Source organism: Phragmites australis, chromosome 20, assembly GCF_958298935.1.
Source record: "Phragmites australis chromosome 20, lpPhrAust1.1, whole genome shotgun sequence".
Taxonomy (NCBI): Eukaryota; Viridiplantae; Streptophyta; class Magnoliopsida; order Poales; family Poaceae; genus Phragmites; species Phragmites australis.
Genome location: NC_084940.1, coordinates 264,762 through 286,075, shown reverse-complemented (window position 1 = coordinate 286,075; position 21,314 = coordinate 264,762). Strand labels below are relative to the sequence as shown.

Below are 21,314 nucleotides of genomic sequence, written 5' to 3'. Positions count from 1 at the left end.
ATCCAAATTCTACAATCTGAAAGCAGATTATGCCATAATCCATAATCCAGTGAAAGACTATTTTTCGATTATGGATTATGAATTATGACACATATTTACCCACTATTACTATTACAAATATAATGTTTTGCTTTTTTCTTTCCTTTTACTCTCTCCCTCGACGGCACGGCGTTAGCAGCATCGGTGGACGAGCTCAACGCTCGTCGGTACCACATGCGTGGGGTAGCCTTACCATCCCTGCACCAGATCAGCTCGCGATATCACGATCGCCACTGCTGCACCTAGCCATCGTCGCGGGAGCTCGGCGTCATCGCGGCGTGGGTTGGCATGGTAGCACTCGACGACGGCAAGCCCTGCTGCCCAGCCCGCCACTCGTCTCTTGGCCATTGGCTGCCCACCCGTGGCTTCCTTGGCCGGCACGATGCGTCAGGGAGCTTGGATCTGCGGGCTTTGAGGTTGCAGCAGTGCGGGGAAGGGGAGAGGGCCGGGGGGTGGCGCGTGGAGGGGCGACGGCGCGAGACAGTCGAGTAGCTGGCGACGTGGAGGTGCTGCTGGCCGGCTGAATTGGGGAGGAGAGGAGAGGAGAGGGATGGGGTGAGAGATTTGGAGAGTACTGCTGGAAGGCTGAATGCGGCAGGGGGAAGAGGAGGGAAGACAGGGTGTAACATGGGTGAGGAGAGAGAGATTTTAATAATTTAGTATTATTGATTTAAATTGTATAATTTAGATTCTAATAATCTAGATTTTATATTATTAGAATTAAAATCTAGATTGTTAGAATTATAATAAAAACAAATAGACTCTAAAGCTATTAGATTGTAACATCGTGAACATTAACATGGTCATGAAGGCATTTTAGTATATAGTAGTTGATGCTAAAATGTTAACAACCCATGTATATTGCGTGTCCGACATTTCAAGCAGTCAGTTATCAACTACTTTAGCTCATGGCCCTGTTACTGTAGCAGTGGGCTATGTGTATGTACATGTATATATACATATAGGTATACATGTATACGTATATACAAACATATATATACATATACGTATACATATATATGTAATTTTCTTTTTTGATAAATTCTAGAAAAATATCGAAATAAATATTAGTTACATTAAAAAATTGAGTAAAAATATCTAAAATGCAAAGAAAAATATCTAAAACTTAAAAAAAATAAGAACAATTTTTTTTGGTTAGTATTACTTCCACCCACATGTTAAAACTATGTGCATGCATAAAGAAATATTGTTTTCTCTATAACTAATTGAATGTGTTTAACATTAATAATTTCATAAATAAACATTGAAATGTACAAAATTTGCGAATCTAATCTTTTAGTTTTCTTTTATCGTGCTCTACACAGCAAAATAAAAACAGATGCGACGTAGGCACGCAAATCAGAATAATTTTTACTTATGAGCAAGAATCGAAAGAAAAAGACAATGATTTCTAATGTAGAATGAATCCAACAAAGCAAAATTTCAGGCGTGTTGGCCGGGCCTAGAAGTACTATAGTGCATTATAAAAGGGAAGGGACTCCGGAGTCCTGAAACGGCAGGCAGAGACAGAGGCAGCGGCAAGCAACTGCCGGCTTTGGACAAGTCCAAAGTCCACAGCAGCGGGCCTCGCCGTGGCCGGCCACCCAACTCCGTCTCCAAGCGCAAGGAAGAGAAACCAAGAACCATGGCCACGGGCTCCTCCTCGCCGCCCACCAGTGATTCGCCGGAGCTGACCCTCTCCGGCGAGAAGGTGTACGTCGCGGTGGGAAGGGAGGCGGCCGAGTGCAGGGCCACGCTGCTCTGGGCGCTGCACAAGTTCCACCAAGGCGCCGCCTCCTCCTTTGTGCTGCTCCATGTTTACTCGCCTCCCAAGTTCCTCCCCGTCCGTACGTCTCCCTCCTCCTTTTCCACTGCCTCTTCCTGTTCCCCGCTGCGAAAGCAAAGGTTTTTCCTTTTCTTCAGGAGGTGATGATATAGTTGATTGTTTTCTTTCTCATGCGGGTCATTGGTTTAGGGGCTCAATTCGTTAGTTCATAAGTTCGATTCTGTAAAGAGAGGACTCAAAATTAGATTTTTCTTTTTTGCGTGATCCAATAGCTTCCTGTATGTGAATTTAATTGCACTAGAGTTCCCCTGTCCATGTGTGCAACATCGCCCAACTCAACACAAACCATTCCTATAAGAAAGAAAGAAAAACTCAACCCAAACCATTCCTAAAACAAAAGGGAAAAAAAACTCAACCCAAAAGCAAGAAAATTTGCGTAGTATTGCAGCATCAGCAGGATGATGATATTAAATTTGTCTCCATTAGGGATTATTGTTTAGCCTGCCGTTTCTTGATTAGAATTTTGGCTCCATGTCATGCATATTGATGCACATGTTTATGCTCCAATCTTGCGTACAGTGGGTGCCAGGATTCCTGCTGCCCAGGTGGAGGAGCATGAGCTGATTGCATACAAGGAAAAGGAGCTGCAAAGAGTCAGTGACAGTTTAGATCAGTACCTACTCTTATGCGCGCAAGAAAAGGTCTGCTTGTTTGTCACAGTCCTGATATCTCCCATTGTCAACTCTAGAACTGGATAAATAAAATGCAACTGTATGCTAAGTGTAACTCTGAGAATGCAATGCAAATAATCATTTACAGCACAATGTCATGCTGACTAATCCATCATGGTAATGCTCTGCACTACGTAACTCACAGGTACAAGCTGAGAAGTTGGTGGTTGAATCGGATGATGTTGCGCAGGGACTAGTGGAGCTCATTTCTGAGCATCATGTTACTGTGCTTGTCATGGGGGCAGCTGCTGATAAGAAGTATACAAAGTAAGTGAAAAAGCTCTCGGTGATATTTATACAGCTGTAACATTTGTATGTACGATAACTACAGTTAAAAACTTTTGGATCATAGTGAATGTTAGTGCGCACCCATGGATTTAACGCTTGTGAATTCATACATATGTTCAAGAGAAGTGTTGGTTTTTAGTCTATCAGCTAAACAAGTTGCTCAAGATAATTAAATATTTGCTTTGCTTAGGAATAAGCTTCCTTGTTTCTACTTCTTCTTTAAAACTCTGAATAATAGGATCGTACCTATTAATGCACTAAAACCTAACTCCTGGTTTCAAGAGTTCAGGAAAATGAAGATCCTGAAGTCCAAGAAAGCACGAGTTGTAGAAAGGGAAGCAGACCCTTTCTGCAAAATCTGGTTTATTTGCAAAGGAACACTGGTTTACCCTAGGTATGGTACTATGGATGGTGAGCTGAGAATATACTTCACTTTTATGCTCAGAGATACATCGCACAGTTTCTGGGTTGCAGTGCATTTGTATCTGCGAAATGAGGAAAGGAATTTTGTTATAGTTCCTCTCGTGCCATGATATGATTTGATTTTTGTTTCCTATACACTAGGAAGGCTGTTCCCCTTAGCCATGAAGAAATGCAGGAAGGTAGTCAAAGCTCCAGGTTAACACTGTCTTCAGCGGAGAGATCGGCAAGCTTGTCAGAAATGTGGTGTGTTGCAAATACATGGCTACACAAATCAATCATTGAACCACAGATTGAAAGGACTACTTCAGACCTATCGGACAATAGGGGAGAGGTAAACATAATTATGTAAACTCAAGAACAACTAGGTACTCTTCTAGAAACAATGAAGCTACTTCTATGAACTTCTAAAGAAAGATTTTGGGGCTCTTCGGTAATCAATATGCATATAGCTCCTAGCTTATGCTCCATGATGGAACAGTCGATGATGCAATCTACACTTAAAAATGTGGTCCATGATGCAGTTTTTACATGACAATTGCATAAGTTTGATGATCTTTACATCATCTGCCACTTGAGCTTGTAGTCCATCACTCTTGATCTTCAAATCTGACTCCTAGAACTACAGTGTAACACTGGCTTACCCAGTCTCATGCAGAAGCAATGTCTTGATTACATTGTTAAATATTCAATGAAAACTTGATGTGTGAAATTGGTCTCCTGCAGGAAAATGTTAAAGCAACTAATGAGTCTTACGATAATTTCCAGCATATCCTCAGGGAGTTAGAGAGTGTAAGAAGAGAAGCTTATGAAGAGAAATGCAGGCGTGAGGAAGCAGAAAGAGAGTTATTTGCGGCTTCCCAGAGAGTGAGTATCTAAAGTTATAGTTATCACTCATATCACGTGCACTATATCTCATGAAGCTTAATTTACTTACATTGTTGTATGATAGTGGGAGCACTATCTGGGAGGAATTATTTTACTGTACATGTGAACCACTTTAAAAAGCATGAAGGCAATAAGAAATTCGGAAACATTGTTTTGGATAACTACCAGCTACAGATTTGAACATAATTCTCTAAGTATCACATGTGATTTCCCCAACAGGCACAAGCCTTCGAAAATTCGTACTTCCGAGAACTGAAGCAAAAGAATGAACTAATAGAAAAGTTGATGACGACAATGGAAGAAGTTGAGAGTCTCATTAAAAGGACTGATGAACTTTGTGCAAAACTTCAAGAGGAACGCGAGCAAAGAATGGCCATGGAGAAGCGAGGTGCCCATTCTGACCGCATCATTAAGGATTTAATGTTGCAGCGCGACAAAGCATTAAGAGAGGCAGAAACACTACGCACAACGAAAAGAGAGTATACTGCAACTGCAGAGGGGACGATGCATATCACAGAGTTGTCCTACTCAGAGATTACTGAAGCAACTAACAACTTTGACCGCTCACTGAAGATAGGAGAAAGTGCATATGGAGGTGTATACAAGGGGTTTCTTCGGCACACCAATGTAGCTATAAAGAAGTTGAATCCTGAAAGCACACAGTCACAGTCGCAGTTCAATCAAGAGGTTGAATTCTTGATTCTAGTTACTTGCCTTACTATAAACTGAATTGACACTTTTGTTTTTTGAAAGGATGAATTGACACTTTGTTGGTTCAAATAAATTACTGTCTTGCAGATAAGTTAAGTTGTTCTTGCTGCTACTTGACAGGTGGAGATTCTCAGCAGGGTGCGGCATCCAAATCTTGTAACTCTCATGGGAACATGCAAGGATGCTCAAGCTCTTGTCTATGAGTTCATGCCCAATGGAAACTTGGATGACCGCCTGGCTTGCAAAGATAATTCCAAGCCTCTTAGTTGGCAGTTGCGTACCCTCATCGCTTCTAATATTTGCTCTGCACTCATTTTCCTCCATTCCAACAAACCCCATAGCGTTGTTCACAGTGACCTGAAAGCATCTAACATTCTTCTCGATGGAAATAATGTAGCTAAACTCAGTGGTTTCGGTGTATGCCGAATGCTAACTGATGAGTTTAAGACCACAACCACTCTATATCGTCATACCCACCCAAAGGGCTCCTTTGTGTACATTGATCCTGAATACCTTATCTCTGGTGATCTGACCCCCCGATCTGATGTATATTCTTTTGGCATTGTACTCCTGCGCCTTTTGACTGGAAGATCAGGATTTGGTCTATTGAAAGATGTGCAACGGGCAGTGGAAAAGGGTTGTTTGCAAGCAATATTGGATCCATCCGCCAGGGAATGGCCTGCTATATATGCCGAGCAGTTGGCTCAGGTGGGTTTGAGATGTTGTGAAATCAGAAGAAAAAACCGTCCTGACCTGCAAACGGAGGTTTGGACTGTACTAGAACCAATGTTGAAATCTGCTTCTGTGACGCTATGTTCATTGTCATTTAAATCAGTATCAGAAGACCTTGGTGGTGTGCCATCCTACTTCATATGTCCGATACTTCAGGCGAGTCATACATTTTACTTAGCGAATATAATTTTCCTTCCGTGATTTCCTCCTTATGATGTTTGGCGATTGGTATATTAAGATATGGAAACACATCCATTTCCCTTTTTTCCCATAAACATCTGGAGCGTAACGTTTGATTAGCCTTAAATTCCTCTTGAAAATTTCTTTGTCCAGACTCTCGTTGGGTTTCATCTCTAGCTACCCCAACTTGCTTGTGACAAGCTTTGTCGTTGTTGAACTTTTATTTTCTATCTATTATTCTTAATCATTTTAGACAAAATCAGAAATCGTTTTGATTTCTTTTTTAGGAGAACAGGAAGGGAGGGACATCAGTTGATTTCTTGTATATACAGAATTTGCGGTTTTAGTATCATTCTACCTTGTTTCACCTTTGCCTTGATGTGTTGCAGGATGTCATGAGGGACCCTCTAATTGCTGCAGATGGTTTTACATATGAAGCCGAGGCTATAAGGGAATGGCTGGACAGTGGCCACCGTACGTCACCCATGACAAACCTTGAGCTACCCCACCGTGATCTTTTGCCAAACCATGCCCTCCGTTCTGCAATTCAAGAATGGCTGCAGACAAATGCAGAATAATATGTCTGCCTTCTCATTATGGAACTTAGAAAGAGGATTATTATGTGCCCACGAGTTTCTGTGTTACAGCAGATTAATAGGCACTAGCACAAGAACAAACACAGACAAAAGAAACAAAATACTTTCCTGTATCTTCGAAAAGACAGACTAGAGCCATACACACATGTCTATGTTTTTGGAGCAAGACTTGTACGTAAAATGTAATATACTTGGAGCCAACTGTCCTTCATCAGTGGCATGCTTAATGCTGCACAGAGATTTATAGAGTGAAAACTGTTTTGGTGCTCAGATAGTTCTGAGCAGTGGCCATGCATACAGCTCGAGTGAACATTCAGTACAGTGGCCTCAGAATTTTGATGGTTGGTAAATGGAAGTGCAATGCCTATCTGAGTGAACTATCAGTTTCATAATGTCACCTTTTACAGCCATATATACTAATGTTGAAATGTGGGCATGTTATAGCTTACAACCGTTCATCTCTTCTTGAATGAAAAGGCAGAACACCTGCCATGGTTCCTTCAGAAAAAAAAACTTACAGCCATTCCGAACACATTTATCATCACATTGATATCAAATCTGATCTGAAAGTTTGGAAAAAAAAGAAAAGGTTCAAAAGTACCTGAGGTAATAACGACATCATAATGACCTGCCGTCGGTATGATAAGCTTTGCTTCTTTTGTCCATTTGTTAACGACCGAAGGTCATCGAGATAAACAAAAGATCTTCCGTTGAAAGACGTGTCCAGTGCCCAAGTTTGTCAAAGTCTCATCCCTGTGCAAACCACAGGAAATTTCGACTGGTGCCTGAGGTACGATGTCACTGTTTCAAACGACTGACCAAACTGCCAGTAGCAATCTGCTTAGAAACTTACAAAAAGGAATTGTGCATAACGAAAGCAACTGGGATCCTCTGAAAATCTGAAGCCAGTAATCAGGACCAATTCGTGGTACCTTGCATTTGCAGTCTATCTATCTGATCAGAAATTCGACCCAAAATTGCGCACAAGGCATATGGAGCCTGAGTTCTTGCAAGATGATATATTTTATCTTCCAACGTATCAGGACTATACTCATGTGCAGTCTCTTCTGGAGCTTCCAATGCACAGAAGTTTTGGCCTCAATCTTCAAGTATTCCAGCAAAGGATAATACTGGTATATGCTCTTCAGTCTTCAGTTCGTGTAAATAAAACTAGGAGGAGATGTCTCGATGTGCAATACTATATTGACAGCTTGAGACCAAGAATGCTGTGAAAGGCACCTCCGAAGAAAGAGCAGGGTCCAAATGTCCAATCACCATTCACCAGTGGCACCAGAATTCAAAGCTTCCTCACCAGATAGATCTATCCTGAACTTTTCTTCTGCAACGTGAAAGTAACTTGCCGACCAGGGAGATGCGATTAACTGTGATAATCATCATCTAACGGGACGACTTCATTGCTAAGCATCATAAGTCAGTCGTCAAGGACAGGCATGCACATCAGCTTCTTGGATTGTAGTAAAAATTTCATGAAAGAACCCATAGGCCATACCTGATAAGATTGTTTCCAACCGATTTTCATATGATGTAGATATTTCATAGGTACCACTTCATAAATGAGCAGAAGGCGATGAAGCCCGTTTTAAAAAAGCATTTCATACTGTAAATCACATTTAAAAATGATGATTTTACTCCGAAATAGGATTATCGAAACAGAACACCACAAAGCACAAATAATTATTAGTGTGGGCTACTTTAATTTTGGAATGGCTACTGAAACTATTTATGTTTCCTATATTGAAATTGAGACTTTTTTCTCATTGGATTATACTTGGGTCCCGCAGCCAGATACTGACCTGACGCGTTGGATGATGCTGTATATTATAGCATCACAACCAAATCGAAGGCCACGCTTCATTTGGTTATTCTCTGCACTGACGGTTCCTAAGAATAATAAGGTGCAAAAGGGACGAGGGTGACGCTGATACCAATACCATACGGTTGATGTGAAGTGGTGCAGCACCAAAAGGTAACTTTACTTTCAGAGATACTTCACCTTCCCTTATTCAGGCCGTGCTCCCGGTGAAGAAGATAGCAAAAGCAGATTATTCTTGATTTGATGCTAAAATTCTTGATGTTTGCTGGTACATGCAGGGAACAAGAAAGATGGATGAGGAAGAAATTCATATCGCAGTCGGGAAGAACTTCAGAAAGGAGAAGGCTAACATACTATGGGCCGCTGCAAATTTCCCAAGGGCAACCATAGTTCTTGTCCATGTCCACTGGCCCTCCAAGTGGATGCCCTTCAGTAAGATCTCTATACTTCTTCAGCCGAATCTTTTCCATCCTTTGCACAGCTCTAAGGGTCACCCGTGTATCTGCAATTCATTGTACTATTTTTACTGGGCTGAATAGAAAGTAATATGCCGTCCAATACTGTAAAGGACTACAAAATTGTTTTTGAAGGGTAGGACTACAAAATTGTTTATATGAGAAGATGATTGATAACCATCCTAGCTTCCAAAAATCTCAACCTGGTGAGTAGAAGAATTGCGACTTGAAATGTACACAGAACAGCTGAGTGGGTGCAAATATGGTGTGCAGGACTAAAGGCATGAATACCAGCAATACAATGACTATGCTCTATGAACATGCATATCAACAGGGCAGATGTTAATCCTATTGTCACGAGCTGTATAATTAATTGTTTTTCTCTAATCCAAAAACTGCAGTGGGTGGCAAAGTGTTATACAAGTTTGCTGACGAAAAGGAGAAGGAAATGCATAGAGCCAGAGAAACGGAAGCAATGGTCAAGATGTTGTCACGGTACAAAAGTCTGTGTGGTACAAGAAAGGTAATGCTGATTTATCCGTATATTTTAGTCTGGATTCATAGAGGTTAGAAAGTGCTTATGTAAGGTTTTTTTTTTTTTTTTTGGAAACGAATTCTACTTATTTGGTATTTAGAAACGAGATTTTTTGCCTTGAAACCTTCTGATTTCTTCATGCCAAGTTGGTATGCTAATACTAGTATGTAAGCATGTCAGTGGCCCTTCTTCCTACAATGGAGGAAAAAAAGAGCTGCACCTGTAAACACTAGAACTTCATCTTTGTTCTACTATTTAAACTCGTATGCATTGTAAATGATTTCGGCTACCAGTGCCATAAAGTGAATAGTATTTTATTTAACTGATACTAATAGTTAAGCAAACAAACCACGTAGAGAGAGAATCAAATTATTATTATTATTATTACAGGCTCCTGAAAACTGAGGATAACAAGATAGCTATTTGGCAGAGACCATGTTTTTCAAACAGTACGTGCTATTGCAGGTTAGCGCACATTACCTTACACATGATGATATTATTGCCGGTGTTGTGAACCTGATAAAGAAGCTCAACATTAAGAGAATTGTCATCGGTTCAAGGTCAGAGCTGAATTTACACATCAGACAACTCATTCACAGAACCAAGCATCTCTTGACATATGCTGCTCTATTTACAACCTGTACACATCTATCTTAGCATGTAAAACTAAACCAAAATATGCAGGAACATATCAAAGCAAGCGGTGGTTCGTCAATGCTGTCAGGTTTGGGTGGTCCTCAATGGCAAACACATCTCCACTAGGTATGATCGAGATATTCTACTAAGTCGGAGACTGCACATGACCTACTTTTAGTAACATCTGGATCAAATCTGGAAATGACGTGATGGATAAAATCATTCTTCAATGCAGCAATGATCATCTGGAGCACACTGGAAGCATTGGATATGGAGGGAGCTCAGATACTTTAGCATCTATACATGAGCTAGATGACGAATCTGATGGCTACACAACACAACCTAGTGATTTTGTAAGTAAATTTTCCAGTGAAGATTGCCATTACGCAAACAATTAACAAGCTTCTACCAACCAGTCTATGACCATAGTTCGAAGTCAGTCCTAATTTATTGTTTATGCTCAAATTGATTTATTTCAGGTAGATGAAATCATGGATGAGGAGGTCATTGAAATGGATTATTCTAATCAAGCAGTAATAATCCACCGTGATGGCTGTGATACCTGAAAGCTGCAGTTTGTGTATATACAATAGATTGATGACTTACTTCTTCCATGATGTGCAGGAAGCTGAAACATTGACTGAACATGGTACAGAGGAATCAATTGCTTATGAGGAGGTGGAAATCTTTGCCGAAGAGGGTGCTGATCAATCTGATGAGATACAGAGTTTCAGAAATACTACTGAAAAGGCTGAAAAAATCATGGTAAAAGTTACACGATACAACACTCAGTAGATCCTACTCCTAAAAACAGATCAAAAACATCATGAGACAGGATCAGAAAAATAGGCGATAAAAATCATAAGAGAAAATAAAATGTATATCACAAAACAAGAGTACAGTACTTAATCCCCTTATTGCTTCATGTAAGTTTTGATGTTCAACACTCCATATTGCTTCTGGACAGGAGCAAATAGATAAACTCCAAAAGAAACTGAAAGAGCTGCAAGGAGAGGGCCATAATCATGAAGAAAGTAGCCTGTCACATAGACAGTTGGCTGCTTCATTGAAGGAGAAGACCTTATCAAAACAAAGATACCCAGAGCTTCAAATTCCAGAGCACATTGAACAATTCTCGATGTCGCAGATCGGGAAAGCGACCAATAACTTCCACTCAAGAAATCTCATAGGAGAAGGTGGATACGGCCCAGTGTATAAAGGAAATTTGGGTGGCGTGCCAGTGGCTATCAAGTTGTTGAGGCCTCATGGTAGACAAGGTTTCCCAGAGTATCAGCAGGAGGTAACCTAAGTGTAATAATTATATCTTCTCTTTCCTTTAACTGCATGCAAATATGCACAGAACATAGCTTATTGCACCCAAAGGCATTCTGACTCAGATGTCAATCCCATTGCCATAATAACAAGTATAGCAAATAATCATTCAGAGAATAAGATGCAGGTACTGTCATTAGAATTAGAATAATTCATTAGAGAGTAAGATTGCATTTGAATTGTAGTAGCATTTCTGAGGTACATCTCAATACTATGTTCATGTGTAGTCAAGTCAGTCACATACCTTGCTAGTTGAAGAAAGAAACATGTACTTGAATTTTGCCAGGCTGAAGATGTCCACACGGCATACCATAACCGGAGGAAGTTAACAATGTGTTTGGAATAATTCGGATGTGCAGGTGGTGGTGCTGAGCAGATTGAAGCACCCGCACATCGTGAGGATCATCGGCGTGTGCCCGGAGTCGTGCAGCCTCGTGTACGAGCACCTCCCCAACGGCACCCTCCTGGACAGGCTCTCCAAGGGGCTCCTGTGGAAGGACCGCGTCAGGATCCTCGCCGAGCAGCGGTCCGCGCTGGCGTACCTCCACTCCAGCCGTCCTCACGCCATCATCCACGCCGACCTGAAACTGACCAACATTCTCCTGGACGCCGGCAACGTAAGCCGGCTCGGTGACTTCGGGACGGCGCGGGTGGTGCACGTGAAGCCGCTGGAGGAGGAGACCATCAGCCGGCGCACGAACCCGATGGGCACGACGGGGTATATGGACCCCGTGTTCTTCATGACCGGCGAGCTGACCACGGAGTCGGACGTGTACGCGTTTGGCGTGGTGATCCTGCAGCTGCTCACGGGGCTGCTCGACCTCGACATCGCCGAGCAGGCGCGCGAGGCGGTCAAGATGGGCGCCGTGCACAGCGTGCTGGACGCGTCCGCGGGGTGCTGGCCGGAGGTGCAGGCCGAGCGCCTGCTCAAGCTGGCGCTGAGGTGCTGCAGCCTGGAGAGGAAGCGGCGGCCGGCCATCACGTCCGACGCCGAGTGGAGATCGCTCCACATCCTACGGGCCATGGCAACGCCACCTAATAAATCACGGAAATGGGGTTCCCATGCTAGCTCAATTTACTTACTGTAATTAATGTGCAGCAGGCGCCACTGTACTTAATTGCACCCGCGCCTAGTTTAGTGGACTACCCTGTTGCAAATGCCAACTGACCAAAAATATACTCCACTACACCATATAGGAGTAGTAGTAGTAGTAGTAGCTAGCTAGTACGTAATTCTCTTGTGATTACGCAAGCATCATCCAAGAATTAATGTGCACTAGAGTAGAGTACAAACAATGGATGGAGTATTGTAACCAGAACATGCAAGTGCTAGATAGAGCAACTTAAGATAATTGTGCACGTCTATTTTTTGGAGCGTGCACCAACATCTGACATCATCAGGATCCCTTGCAACATGCAGAAATATCATTGATGCAGTTGTACCTAGCTTGCTTGGATGGGTCTCATTGTTCTAGAGTTCCTTCTGTTCTTGTGGGGAGACCTTCTCTTTCTTCTGATTGTGTGCAAGCAAATCCGAGTCATCTTTTTCTATTTGTTACCCAATTTTTAGAAAAGTAATATGATAAGTCGATTTGATAGAATTTTGATGTTGATGATCTAAAGTCTCCGACCAGAACAGATTGAGAACACTCACAACCACCAAACCACTACTCCATTATTATCAACCACGTCGAACACGTCTGACATCGCCAAGAAGACTTTTCCTACAAACAAATTAAGAACACAAGTAAGAACATGTAAGATGCAATCTGAATATTATTAATTATCAATGAAGAACTCGAGGTTGAGGTTTCACGTACTGATATTCGACGAAACTGTCTAAAACAAAATAATCTAAGCAAAACCCGGATTGTTCTGAGTGCCTATGGCTAACTATATATACATGATAACATAGCGCCTCTCTTGGGCGATTGCGGCGTGCAAAAAAAACAAATTTTGCAGTAGGGCCAGATCTGTTGGAAAGACCGTATCATAATCTTTCCAGTCTATATTAAAACACCACCGTAGGACTCGATATGAAAGAGATATGATCTGATTGTCATATTGTTGTTTGTTTGAATCCGAATCAAATTATTAGGCTGAGCTAGAATCTTCCAATACTTATTTCTACTTTTCAAATGAATTTTGAGGTGAGACCAAATCCATTGGAACATAGATGGAGTCATCTTTCCGGTTTGTGCTCACATGTCTCTATTGGATTTCAGATGAAAAAATTATTAATACTTTTATGTAGGCCTATCAACATACTTCGAATTTGATTTGGATTCCGAATCCGAATAGAACATGGATTGTAATCCGAATTAGCTTGACCTGAATGTGATTTGATGGCATGTAAAGGTTGGAGAAGCTTTCTTGTCTTAGAATCAAGTTTGGCAAGATGGCCCTTAACCCACAAGAGCATACCGAAGATAATAATATGAAAATATACAATTCATCAATATTAAATAGTAACATATTCTTACCTAACATAAATAAAAGTTTCATAAACAAATTCACATGTCTTCCTTATAAATAATCATACCCATATAGTAGAGAAACTTGTATTTCGTTGATATTGTTGGGACCCTTCCCGGTAAGGAAAAGGCACCCTCCAAAAATAGGCATATGCTACTAGGTGCACACACGATATTCTTTAGTAAAAGATGAAAGAGTAATTGGCTTTGAGCTCACCGCGCACCTACATGCGTGGGATTAACCAACCAATAAACCTCCCTGGTTTATAGCAGTGCCTGCTGGTGTGCTTGCTTGCCTCACCGAGGTGGGATTAACCAACCAATAAACCTCCCTTTCTTGCCGCGCGTACTGCAACACCAACATGTGGGCCATCCCCTCATGACCAAGGGGCGTGCATCGTCACATGACTGACTAACGGGCTTGTTCGTGATGCACATATTTCACCTTCATTCATTCTACAAGCCTTGCCTTGCCCTGTGAATGCGCCCAGCTGTACCAATGAGTCGAAGATAGCCTATAGTGTAGTGCATGTACTCTCTAGTGCCATTTGTGAGTGACTCCACACCCCCCCCCCACCCCGCACACACACACAAGAGAGAGATTCCATCATGCTTGCTCGGTTTAGCTAGTGTCACATGAGTCAGTATTTCGCTCATTTCCCATTGATTTCTCCAATAAAATGAAATAAACTGTTGCTATCCTTCATTCGGGAAATTTGAGCTTTTGCCACTGAATGGCTTTAATCCAATTGCCACTCCTCGATTGCTCTTTGATATTTGCCACTTGACCCTACAATAACTTTAGGACCTGCACCACTTCACCACTTAATCAAGGGTAGCAAGGTCATTTTGCTCTTCCTTCTCCTTTTTCCTCTCTCCCTCATCCCCAAGTTGCTCCTTGCCGCACCCACCATATCTGGCCACCTCTTTCTTCTCACGGCTGCTGCCATGGCAGGCCACATCTTGCTACACCATGCCACCGCCATGTACCCGTCGTCCCCTGCCGTTGTGTGGTCCAGCGTCACCATGATGACATAGCCTACCCTCTGCAAGCTATCCACTACCTTCTCTCCTCACTTGTCTCTTCTTCGGAACTAGCACGTGCGCCCTCCTAAGACCACCTCAGCTCCCCTCATTGAACCCCCCCCCCTTCCATCATACGTTTGTTGTCGTCTAGTCCACCATGCTGGAGGAGTACAACCCCACTAGGACCATCGACTACGAGGACTACCACAAGGAAAACTTCAGCGGGCCAGGGAGGCCAAGCTAAGCAAGGAGCTCAAGCCGCAGCGGTGCGAGGAGCAGGAGCGAGAGGCGAGAGAAGGAGTGTTGATGTCTCGCAAGTGCATAAGATCTATGTAGCACTTTTCTCCGGAAGTATTCATAGGTTTAAATCGAATCCACAAGGAGTTTGCTATGTAATGAATCGCGCTTCGAGTCATAGCATAGGAATGCAGTGTAAAATAATAATAAAGATAATTGCAAAAAAATGATTGAAACTGTGTTGTTAGCGTAGTAGGTGGCTTTAGGCTATCTAAAGATTTACAAGAGAAACAAGTAGAAACAATTCCAATTAAATAAATACTAAAAATAAAGGTGATGATGCAATAATAATAAAGTAGAGCTATGAAAATTTTAGATTATGGGTAAATGTAGATAATTCGAATTAGTGTAAATGGTCGCATAATTGTAGGCATGCTATCCTTAAGCACTACTCCGCCCCTTTGCCAGTATTGTCATGGCTCTGCCGTCTACCTCTCACTCTCACGATTCAGACGAGCAAACGAGTATTAAGACATTAGTCAGATTGTCGCATTAAGCTTTGTGACAATATATTGTTCCTCAAAACATAAAGAATCACCATCATTACCTGGGCCTATCACTCAATAGCTCTTCTGGCTCATCGATAATAAGTGATTGTTATTATTATTATTATTATCAAGTTGTTTGGAATCCTTATGGGGACAACAGACATTAGACTCAACATGTGTAATCGACAATTGAAGTTAGCCGATGTATCACAATATAGAAATAAAATACTTAATCGTTTCAACACTATTCCCCAATCCTTTACATCTCCTTAGCCCCAAACTGATTATTCATTCATTAAAGGATTAATGCAATATATAATAAAATTAAGGATACAACACATAAACACATAGGTTGCACAAAGAGTCGTACAATATATTAGACTGACACAAGACATAATAGATGAATTAGTAGATACAAACACAAATATTGACAGAGAACTCCCTAAGTTATAAGAAGACTCGCTAGTAGTGGAAATGATAATAGAGATCAATGTGGACGTGGAGATGTGGTGAAGACGACGATCAGAAACGGTAGCGGTAGCAGTATGGGAGGTGCACAATGATACCTGTAACTCCTTTAGACCAGCTCTAACTTTAGTCTTTTTACGGTAGTTTATTCATATGAGTTCAAAACACTTTTGTTTTGCATAAAAATAAGTAGGAATTTATTCAAAGATGATAAATGTTGGGAGAACGCTCTAGTTTGAAGATATTTATACGATGAACTATGGTATTACTAAAGCTATTATAGTGTTTCAACCATCACATGGTATATAAGAGATGAAATACCCAAGATACCACTCTATACATATGACTGTAACATAATATCTTAAGGGTGTGCTAGTAATTTAACCTGCTATTTCTCTCTATAAATAAACCCTTAAAGGGCTGAAGCGGAAGGATCCGGAGATTTTTCCCATTACTAAAACTTCTACCGATACACAGCTCTCCGTCTCTCTCGCTCTCTCCTCCTGGCTCATTATTTATCTTCAAGCTTGAGCTTGCTATTACAAGTAAGCTCTCGTCGTATGCTGTTTGAGGTATGTTTTCGTGATCCAATAATAAATAATAAAATATGCGATACTTAGGAGGTTAAATGTGTTGACCGAGATTTACACAATATATATTATAAAAATGTATTTAGTAAAAAGACATATGAAAGTATTTATATTAAAAACATAGTTATTGTGGGTATATATTTTAGACGTATCAAGAGCCAGCACGTCTCGAGAGGGAGCGCCAGGAGAGGGACTACCAGTCCAGGCCCCTCCACCCCTCCATCCATTCCGGCAAGCTCAGGGCCGCGTAGAGGAGCTCAGCGTGGGTTGAATGCGACACGCTCTTAGCCCTGCACCTCGTCGCGTAGCACTCCTGTCGTCGGCGTCCGGGAGGTGGGAGCTCCAAGAAGAAATAGGAGAAAAGGGCTGATACGAGAGGAAGAAGAAGATGGGCAATTCAGACATTTCGTGTTTTAAATGAACCAAAAAATAGTAAAATAATAATGCAGTTAAGAGGTGAAAATTGACAAATCCGCTGAAATTTCCCTCTTGCTTCCTCTTTCTACCTTTCAAGAAGCACCCCTCCACCCTCCCTCTCTCCCTGTCGGCACAAACAAGGCAGATCCACCCCCCCCCCCCCTCCCCTCGCCTGGGACGACTCAGAGAGGCCTCGGCCGGCGGGGTTGATTGGTTGGCAGGCAATCAGGCAGGTTCTCTCCATTGGAGAGTCGAGACAAGATGATGACCTCGTGGTTGCTCGGCCGGAGGGGCCCCTCGGGCTTTTCCTGGAGCTCCACCGCCGAGGAGGTCACCGCCGGCATCTCCGCCTCCGGACTCACCGCCATCGTCACCGGTCGGTAGCATCCCTCCTATCACTCCCCCAACCTTTTCTTCTCATCCGCCCAAAACCCCACCTTTAACTCTTGACCCAATCCAATCCAGGGGCGTCCAGCGGCATCGGCGCCGAGACGGCGCGGACGCTGGCGCTGCGCGGGGCCCACGTCGTCATGGCCGTAAGGAGCGTCGCCGCCGCCCAGGCTCTGCGGGACGACGTCCTTGCCCAGGCGCCCCAGGCCAAGCTCGACGTCATGGAGCTCGACCTCTCATCCATGGCCTCCGTGCGCACCTTCGCCTCCGACTTCGTCGCCAGGGGACTCCCCCTTAACATCCTCATGTACGTATTCTGCCTCGCCGCCTACCTTCAAGATTAGTCTCATCACGGTTATTCACTACCAAGTACCAACCCAAGATGTGTCCCAAGGTGTTAGTACATCAGTAGAGAGCGACCTTACCTTGGATGAGTTTGTCAACTAGTCCTACTGCTACTGGTGAATCCTTCGACTTCAATAAAGAGTACTAGTTGATTTAATGCAATCTTGCATAGCAGCAACTCACTTCATTGAATTGGTTAAATTCTGGATCTCTCCTACAACTACAGCATGATATAAGATGCGAGCTTCAGGGTATTGCCATGATTAGAGAATGCCCTACCTTTTGCTTCAAAAAGGGCATTGCCATGATATGTTCTGATTGAATCATGAATCTCTACCATAAGAATGGGATGACTTTATCAGTTGGTGTACAACTCGTAGGCTAGATGTACTGATGTAGGTAAACGCTGCCACAGTACTCCTGGTCAGTCCTTTCCTGGTCAGTTGAATCATGAATCTTCTTCAATCGTTTATTTGCCTATACACCTTTGTTCTTCTTTTGCAACAAATGATGTGTACAAACATATCTAGTTACTCGTGTATGCAGAGAGGAAACATGCTGTGGTCATTAATGTGAATGTTTGGATGATCTTCCAGATTTCCTAGGGATGTGATAGAAATGGGTGTCTTCATGGAGTAGGGGTGATTGATTTGATGGGTAATTGGGTAGTTCATTGTGTAAGATGTGCCTGAATGCTACGAAGTACCTCCTTGTTTTGAAGTCTGTGTTTGGCTGTCCATTACATGAAATAGCTGGGGGGACATGTTGATTGCACATTTGTTTGTTTTAGCTAGTACACGTGAAGAATCAGGGAGAAGACAGGAGAACAAGGGCAGGGATTATGCATTTAACTTTCATTATTCTTTTGTTTGATATTTTCTCATGCCGGGTAATCTTGTTTGTGGTATCTTCGTATGACTGATGGAACAACCTGACTTTGTATATTGATAAGGCTGTTATTTCAATCTCGGTTCCGTTGCACATTTGTTGAAAGTGTTACTTCAATAGCTCATGGCATTTAATTGATTACTTGGTGCTTTTGCTGGCAGCAACAATGCAGGAGTAATGGCAATACCTTTTGCACTTTCAAAGGATGGCATTGAGATGCAGTTTGCAACTAACCATGTCGGTATGAATTCCATGCACTTGACTACTTGATGAACCCATTGTGTATGCATGTATGTTTGCTGCTTTGAATCATATAGTGATGTACAACATGTTCAAGTCTAGCTCAACATCCCATTGCAATTTTCTACCTCACCTAACAATCAAAAGTTTTGACTTTTGATTCATCATGGTGGTTAGAGACCTCTGTTAAAGTGCTGCTCTAATTTCATAATCTTCAGGCCATTTTCTGCTGACACATCTTCTGTTGGACACCATGAAGAAGACCTTTCATGAATCAAATGTGGAAGGAAGAATTGTGAATGTTTCATCAGAGGGGCACAGATATGCATATCGAGAAGGCATCCGTTTCGAAAAGATAAATGATGAGCCAGTGTATGTCATTGTTGTGCTGTTATTATGTTTTATGGCCTAGTCTACTTTGTTTCGAGGCAAATCTAGTCACTTGCTGATCAAGCTTGCGCTGTGCAGGTATAACAGCATTGGAGCATATGGGCAGTCAAAGCTTGCGACCATCTTGCATGCTAATGAACTTGCTAGGAGATTCAAGGTACGTCTCGTTCCATCCAACATGGGGGCATTTACTTGATTTAGCAGTGAGCATATGGTACATAGGTTCTTGTGTTAATGGGCAACATCACTTGCATTCTTTCACTGAGGTGATTGCATCTAAACTTTGATAATTGCACCATTTGTTTAAATAGAAATCATTGAACAACAAGTTGTTTCATCGTGGACGAAGTGGGAGTTCATTTATTGGATTCTTAGAGTTAGGGCCTGTTTGTTTCACAATATGCAAGCTGAAACAGACTATTACAATCCAGCTTTTTACAATCCACAATTTATAAGCTGCTTTTCACAATCCACAACTGAAACAAGCAGGCCCTTAATCGGTCTAATAAATTATATTTAGATAACAATCGACATCCAGTTCATAGAATTATAATGTGTCAGATTTCTGCTAACTACTTTATAATACAGATTCATTCATTTTAAAATTTGTTACAATGTTTTATAGCTTTGTTTCAGCCCATCTGTGGCAAATCATGACACAATATTTGGTCTAACAGGAAGAGGGCATCAACATAACTGCAAATTCTCTACATCCAGGCTCTATTATCACGAACCTTCTTCGCCACCACAGTATCCTAGATGGTAAGGACAATTGGCGTTTTCTCTTTTGTGGGAAACATTTAGTGCTCCTGATCTTGTAAGCCAAATTCCTAGAATTCTTTTGTTTCAAGGGAATTACTGAAATTATGTCAGGTCATGTTTCTTATTGATATGAACAAATCATGGCACTTAAAGGGTCATAAAAGGGACACTTAAAGAATCACTGATTGGGAAATGAGCTATGTTTCTTGATTGCAGTAATGGCCTGATGAGTTAAAGTTTTGTATTTATGGTTAAGGACTTCCAATGAAGTTGTAAGGATGCACCACTGATTACATTAAATTTGTATCACTTGCAGTTCTCCATCGGACACTTGGTAAATTGGTTCTGAAAAATGCTCAGCAGGTAAATTCTGTCAGTGTGTTTAATCTTTGGGGTATCCCCCCACCCCCACCCCCCTCCCCCTCCCCCACCACATTTTAAACTTTGTTTACGTAGTTATCTCATGAGTCCGGAACCTACATGACATTTTGCGAATTCACTATTTGCTGGTAGTGCTTGGGACATAAGAATAAGTTTCTGTGTAGTGTGTAGAGTTGTTACATTGCATCTGATGAAACAATAAAGGTGCGATTACCGATATTCCATTATGTTAAACTAGAATAGGTAAAGAATTGTCTTATTTCCAATTTCCATATTGTAATCTGACCGGGTGGCGTTACTTAACAGCCTACGTTACTATTCCCCTGGTTCGTAAAGTTGAGTATGCTGTAAGCTTAGGATGTGTGTTATCTGCAAGATTTAACTATGCGGTAGCGAATGCAAATCTAGATCTCCCCGAGTAATTTATTAATGTCAAGGCTGCATGTAATAATGTGTTGGCCATAACAGGTGTTGCACTCCTTGTACCTTGGTGCTCAAATCTAATACACGAGCCTCGGGTTTGTGTCAAAATTAAACAGGGTGCGGCCACCACATGCTATGTCGCTCTGCACCCGCAGGTGAAGGGCGTCTCGGGGAAGTATTTTTGCGACAGCAACCTGTACGAGCCGAGCGAGAAGGCCAAGGACATGAACCTGGCCAAGAGGCTCTGGGATTTCAGCATCGAGCTCATCACCTGACGCATCATTAGCTCACCTCACCTTGTTATACATGGATCAATGGATGGAATGTAAAGCACGTTGCTTGACACTACAATTGAATAGTGTATTACGTTTGCTTGGTGGCCTTACAAGGGGCCGACATGGCATGCTTTGAGTGATACAGTATTGTTAGTTCATGAGGAATTGAGGATGGTGTGAAATCTGCCATCGAGTCTGTTTATCAAGAAAAAGTTTGTGAGAAAACGTTACCGAAAAAAGTTTTTTAGAAAAGTTATCCAAAAAAGTTTTCTTTAGGTTACGGTTTGAGCTGTTACG

At 42.0% G+C, this 21,314-nt stretch overlaps 3 protein-coding genes across 18 annotated transcripts; all 3 read left to right on the top strand.

The window, feature by feature from the left end:
* Nucleotides 1–1,546: 1,546 nt before the first annotated feature.
* Nucleotides 1,547–6,666, top strand: LOC133901842 (U-box domain-containing protein 33-like). 13 transcript variants are annotated; one of them, XM_062343367.1, is made up of 11 exons: nucleotides 1,547–1,886; nucleotides 2,405–2,526; nucleotides 2,702–2,823; nucleotides 3,134–3,238; nucleotides 3,409–3,598; nucleotides 3,991–4,131; nucleotides 4,372–4,839; nucleotides 4,984–5,135; nucleotides 5,459–5,571; nucleotides 5,699–5,751; nucleotides 6,165–6,666. In XM_062343367.1, exons 1-11 carry the CDS (start codon nucleotides 1,685–1,687, stop codon nucleotides 6,351–6,353), a joined length of 1,857 nt encoding a protein of 618 aa, XP_062199351.1. In that variant the 5' UTR covers nucleotides 1,547–1,684; the 3' UTR covers nucleotides 6,354–6,666. The 13 variants fall into 13 exon arrangements, with proteins under 13 accessions (XP_062199351.1, XP_062199357.1, XP_062199347.1 ...); XM_062343373.1 differs by having other exon boundaries at nucleotides 5,454–5,571; nucleotides 6,165–6,312; XM_062343363.1 differs by having other exon boundaries at nucleotides 5,454–5,751.
* Nucleotides 6,667–8,212: 1,546 nt separating this feature from the next.
* LOC133901844 (U-box domain-containing protein 33-like) lies at nucleotides 8,213–12,560 on the top strand. 3 transcript variants are annotated; one of them, XM_062343375.1, is made up of 10 exons: nucleotides 8,213–8,358; nucleotides 8,484–8,637; nucleotides 9,062–9,183; nucleotides 9,661–9,755; nucleotides 9,880–9,957; nucleotides 10,067–10,184; nucleotides 10,311–10,364; nucleotides 10,456–10,596; nucleotides 10,799–11,131; nucleotides 11,523–12,560. In XM_062343375.1, exons 2-10 carry the CDS (start codon nucleotides 8,496–8,498, stop codon nucleotides 12,249–12,251), a joined length of 1,812 nt encoding a protein of 603 aa, XP_062199359.1. In that variant the 5' UTR covers nucleotides 8,213–8,358; nucleotides 8,484–8,495; the 3' UTR covers nucleotides 12,252–12,560. The 3 variants fall into 3 exon arrangements, with proteins under 3 accessions (XP_062199359.1, XP_062199358.1, XP_062199360.1); XM_062343374.1 differs by lacking the exon at nucleotides 8,213–8,358 and having other exon boundaries at nucleotides 8,366–8,637; XM_062343376.1 differs by lacking the exons at nucleotides 8,213–8,358; nucleotides 8,484–8,637 and having other exon boundaries at nucleotides 9,586–9,755.
* Nucleotides 12,561–17,010: 4,450 nt separating this feature from the next.
* LOC133901841 (short-chain dehydrogenase TIC 32, chloroplastic-like) lies at nucleotides 17,011–21,242 on the top strand. 2 transcript variants are annotated; one of them, XM_062343358.1, is made up of 8 exons: nucleotides 17,011–17,299; nucleotides 17,389–17,620; nucleotides 18,708–18,787; nucleotides 19,005–19,158; nucleotides 19,255–19,333; nucleotides 19,854–19,938; nucleotides 20,255–20,301; nucleotides 20,788–20,912. In XM_062343358.1, the coding sequence occupies exons 1-8, from the start codon at nucleotides 17,185–17,187 to the stop codon at nucleotides 20,821–20,823; spliced, it is 828 nt and encodes a 275-aa protein (XP_062199342.1). In that variant the 5' UTR covers nucleotides 17,011–17,184; the 3' UTR covers nucleotides 20,824–20,912. The 2 variants fall into 2 exon arrangements, with proteins under 2 accessions (XP_062199342.1, XP_062199341.1); XM_062343357.1 differs by having other exon boundaries at nucleotides 17,016–17,299; nucleotides 20,859–21,242.
* Nucleotides 21,243–21,314: the final 72 nt, after the last annotated feature.